The sequence below is a fragment of the Lolium perenne genome, chromosome 1, assembly GCF_019359855.2.
Source record: "Lolium perenne isolate Kyuss_39 chromosome 1, Kyuss_2.0, whole genome shotgun sequence".
Lineage (NCBI taxonomy): Eukaryota > Viridiplantae > Streptophyta > Magnoliopsida > Poales > Poaceae > Lolium > Lolium perenne.
This window is the reverse complement of record NC_067244.2, coordinates 150,371,993-150,376,350: the sequence shown is the minus strand read 5'-3', so window position 1 is coordinate 150,376,350 and position 4,358 is coordinate 150,371,993. Positions and strand designations below refer to the sequence as shown.

Below are 4,358 nucleotides of genomic sequence, written 5' to 3'. Positions count from 1 at the left end.
TCAAGGAAACTGACACAAAATTTCACAAAATCGTGACTGAAAAAATCTGGCAAAAACCAAGCCTATGGCTTTCTCTCGGATGTCACGAGACATGGCATTGGAGGTGTGGCAAGCTCCTCGACAATGTCTCAAACGAAGCAAACGCAGTAAAATATGATATTCTAAGAAATGTAAATTATGATCAATTTGATCGTAAAACCCAATTTGGAACTTTAACCGTACAGCTTCTGCAAATTGTAACACTGCGTCATGTGAGGCATTAGGAGGGATAAGATGTCGAAGTTTAAAATTGATACAGTTCAAGTAAAACTGGTAAAAATGAACAAATAGTTCAATTGCTGCCCTATGCTCATGTGCCTTCCGCTGTGATCTGGGAGTAATTTCGGAAGCCCAAGTCCACACAGGAGGCATTGGGCTCGCGCAGAGGAGGCAATGGATGTGCGGTAGAAGAAATAAAATATTTTACAACTCTAAGCAGATCTATGTTCAGTCATGTGTGCCACCAATGAGTTAGTACTAGTATCTTCCCAAGAATGTATGCAATCTATGCGTACAGTTGTTCGGGCAATTTTTACTATAATAATAACATACAGCAAGGAACCAAGGCTCATATCGCTTTCTGTTCTGATTTATCATCCAAAGAGTAACAGGGAGTTGATAATTTTGACAAGTGTAACTATGTAGTATAACAAAATTGATCAGCTATGACAACTGTCGTTTGTACCAGAATAAGAATGTCAGGCATTGCCCAATTACATTGTGAACAATCAAATGCTAGCCGGTACAAATAAATCATTGCCTCCCGCAAAATGATTAGCCTACACCTCAACAAAATTTAGAAAATGATTCTACACAACTTATTCCGGAGACCTATAGCGGAGACAGCTGGGCAAAACTTTGAGAGAACAAAAATAATAAAGATCATACAACAAAAGGGTTACGCAAGGGAAGACAAAATTTGAGAGCTCAGGCATTACTGTCGAGAGCACCCTTTAGCATATGCAACCCTTCCATTGATATACTTCTTCGTACCCGGAATCTTGGGATCTCAATTTGAGGGGGTGGATCTGCTGAGAAGCATACAACCACTGCAGTTAGGTTATCGCAAGTGTCTCGTCTGAGCGCTTCCTGAACAAGTTCTCTTGAGCACCTTTCAGGATCGTTGTGAGCCATCAGCTCTTTCCTTACCATCGATACGGCACATTGACTGGTCATCACATCCCAAAGGCCATCACATCCTATTATCAAAAACTCGTCTTCCTCAGTGAGCCTAACCTCCTGAAATTCAGGTTCCGGAGTGAGAGGGCTTATAGACCCTTTGGAACCTTTCACGTGCCAGTCGCCGATTGCCCTTGCCACAGACAGTTGACCGTTGAGATAGCCATCGAAGACTACGCCACCAAATTTCTCAATCCTGAGCTTTTCAGTCTTGCAGTTGGGTTTGTGATCTCTTGACAGCTCAATGGCTCGTCCTCGCTTTCCTAATACTGCTCGACAATCTCCTGCATTTGCAACAAGCAATGTCCTGTACCATTGAATGAGGTTGATGAGAGTAATATCATAAGATGTAAATGAACAAGATCAATCCCAAGATCGCAAAAAGAATACAGGTTCTAGTCTGGTAATCTGTCAACCAATAAAGGCAAGAGGACCCCAGGACAGCTTGGTACAGCAAAGAACCTTGTGTTCGGTTGTCATATTGGGGGTTGAAGCAATAAATGTGTAGTAGCTACCAGATATAAAAGATGGATATGAAGAAAGGTAGCCTCAATTTATTCAAAAGTAGGACGGAATGGTGTCCAATTATTTACTGAAGTCGCATACCATAAACCCAGTGGGCTCATCTAACCAAGAATAACCACAAGGCCCAGCTTTACACAAATTTCTTTGCTTTTCAACAATTTGATTTGGATTTTAACTACCAGAAGGTTTGCAGTATAGCACAATGAATGGAAAACATTAATGCAAATTGGAGAGCCAATCGATATAATGTAACATTCATAAGTGACTTTTTTAGAATGGCCTTGGCCTTGTACTGGTAAAATAAAAGAAATGAGGTACTGGTACCAGAACATAGTGACTTACCTGCCAAAAATAAGGGCCGTCAATGCTGTAGTCCCCGAATTACGGTCAAGAGAATGTGAATCTGCAATCGCGTGATCAGCCTTTACAAATGCACTTTTGATTGCTTCCTCCATACTGTTTGGGAAGTGACCATCTTCGATTATGAACTTCAGTATGTTCTTCTGAACAAAACAGACCGCATCTGTACCACCATGACCATCAAAAACCTGCAAGTTATGTCGAGAAAATGTATTTATTAAATGTTAGTGTGTTAACTGAAGTAAAATTCTACCAAAATTCCACCTCGTGAGATGAACAATTTCTGCACTCAAGAACAATCAGATACTTCTATAAACAAGGTGCATTTTTCTTTAACTGGATACAGTTTAGCATAAAAAAATAAAATTTCAAACAAAAATTAAGTCGCTTTCTGCTTACAGAAAGAAAAAAGTTGGTTCTCAGGCATTTTGATTGTACTGATAAATAAGAAAAGAAAATAAAAGCAACTAGCAATACTCATAATGAGCTGATTCGCCTCAACGCAATCACGAGTAACGCACACTAATACAATCATTTCAACCATGAGTAACGCACACTAATACAATCATTTCAGCATCATGGCGTCCGCAACTGATGTAATCATGCATTTCCAAGTTGAGCAAATGAACACACCAAGAAGCTATTATCATGACATCAGTACTACAGGAAAGTCACAACAGGCGCGCAAAAGTCACAGCGAACTAAATCATTGGTCGATAATGAGCACATGCATGATTTAAACAATTAATGAGACAAGAACATAATACTAGAACCACAGGAGCAAAATTTATGGCAACTGCAATCTAACTCACCCCGTAGAAGGCACCCGGTGCAGGGATACCAGGAGTACGCATTCCGAGGTGCTCGATGAGGCTGTCGATGCAAACATGCTCGTCCTCCATGTACGACTTTGGCCCAATATTGGCGCAGCTCCCAGACCGGAAGATCGGCAGGAAGGCGGGACGGATGTCTGTGGGCGATATCAAGCTCAAGGTCCCCGATTCCAGTTCCTGCAAGGAAAACAAAAGACAAGCACCATGGTAGTTTGAGGAAATGGCTGGGCAATGAGCTGGAGGGGATATTCAGTGTGGTTACCAGGTCCGTGGAGGCGGCGGCGATGCGGGCGCTGCTGGAGCAGTGCCGGATGGACGTGAGCTGGTGGCGCGGCGGCTTGCGGGCCATGGGGCTACCGCCGCCGCCAGCGCTACCCGGTGGGGTCTCCGGCTCTACGCCTCCGCTCATGATTTCTCCGGCTCTTGGCTACTCTGTTGGTGATCAGAGACAGTACTTGAAATGGAAGCATTTGAGAGAAGAAGAAAAAAAAAGAACTTTTGCATTTGCTAGCACTCCTGAAAGAAGAGAACATTTCTGATTCCTGAGATGTTAAAAGGGGTCCTTCCGATCGGGCATCATTGGCGAGCCCACCGCAGGGAAATCAATCGGGAAACAGAAGCAACCGTGCAGCATGAAAGAAATGAAATCCGTGCAATGATTCGAGCCAGCGAGAGAAGGTCGCATTTCCGGCGCTCCCCTGAGGCCTCCGCGGGCGCAGACCAAATCCCGCGCCCTGCACTGCCCCCAGCATCACCCGACCTACCAAGAACGATCCTATTTTCTCCCAGCGACCACCACGAATCCGTCCACCCATCCAATCGGACGAACAGAAGATGCAAACTTTACATATCAGATCAGAGAGAGAGAGAGAAGAGGGGCTAGGCAAAGAGCGCTCACCGCCGGGGAAAGGTCGTCGCTGCAGCCGCACCGTACGATAGCGATACGCCGGGGAGAAGGAGCTGGTGGCGACGATGGGATGGGGTAGGAGGGCGTGGTCGTGGAGGAGGAGGAGGAGGCGGAGCTGGTGGCTGATTTGGGGCGAGAGGAGGGAGAAAGGTCTGGTCTTGGTGCGCTGCGGGGCGGGCGGGCGAGCAGGTTCGTGTGATCCCATCGGCCGCAGCTGTGCACGGCTGGATGTGGCGGTGGGCCCGCGCCACGGCCTCCGGGTGCGGCTCCGGTGTGCTTTCCGTGTCTCTGTCGCCTCCTCTCGTCCCTCCATTTTTCCTATGTAAAATATACAACTCGTCGTTGCGAGCCGTCTAGCTTAGACTTTTTTTCATTCTTTTCTGATGTCCTAGATATGTAGGTTTATCTTGTCTGTATTAGTATACCATGAATCTGAAATCGCTGCTTCGCCCATGTTTCTACACAACTTTTCCCCCTACAAAATCGATTTTTTATAAAATTATTTTCTCGTCGGG

General features: G+C 45.2%; 1 protein-coding gene across 1 annotated transcript; it reads right to left on the bottom strand.

The window, feature by feature from the left end:
• Positions 1 to 661: 661 nt before the first annotated feature.
• LOC127307483 (probable protein phosphatase 2C 47) lies at positions 662 to 4,036 on the bottom strand. Its single transcript, XM_051338213.2, has 5 exons — positions 3,835 to 4,036; positions 3,199 to 3,368; positions 2,916 to 3,113; positions 2,086 to 2,291; positions 662 to 1,525 (listed from the first exon to the last, which is right to left on the bottom strand). Exons 2-5 carry the CDS (start codon positions 3,343 to 3,345, stop codon positions 967 to 969), a joined length of 1,110 nt encoding a protein of 369 aa, XP_051194173.1. The 5' UTR covers positions 3,346 to 3,368; positions 3,835 to 4,036; the 3' UTR covers positions 662 to 966.
• Between the last annotated feature and the right edge of the window lie 322 nt (positions 4,037 to 4,358).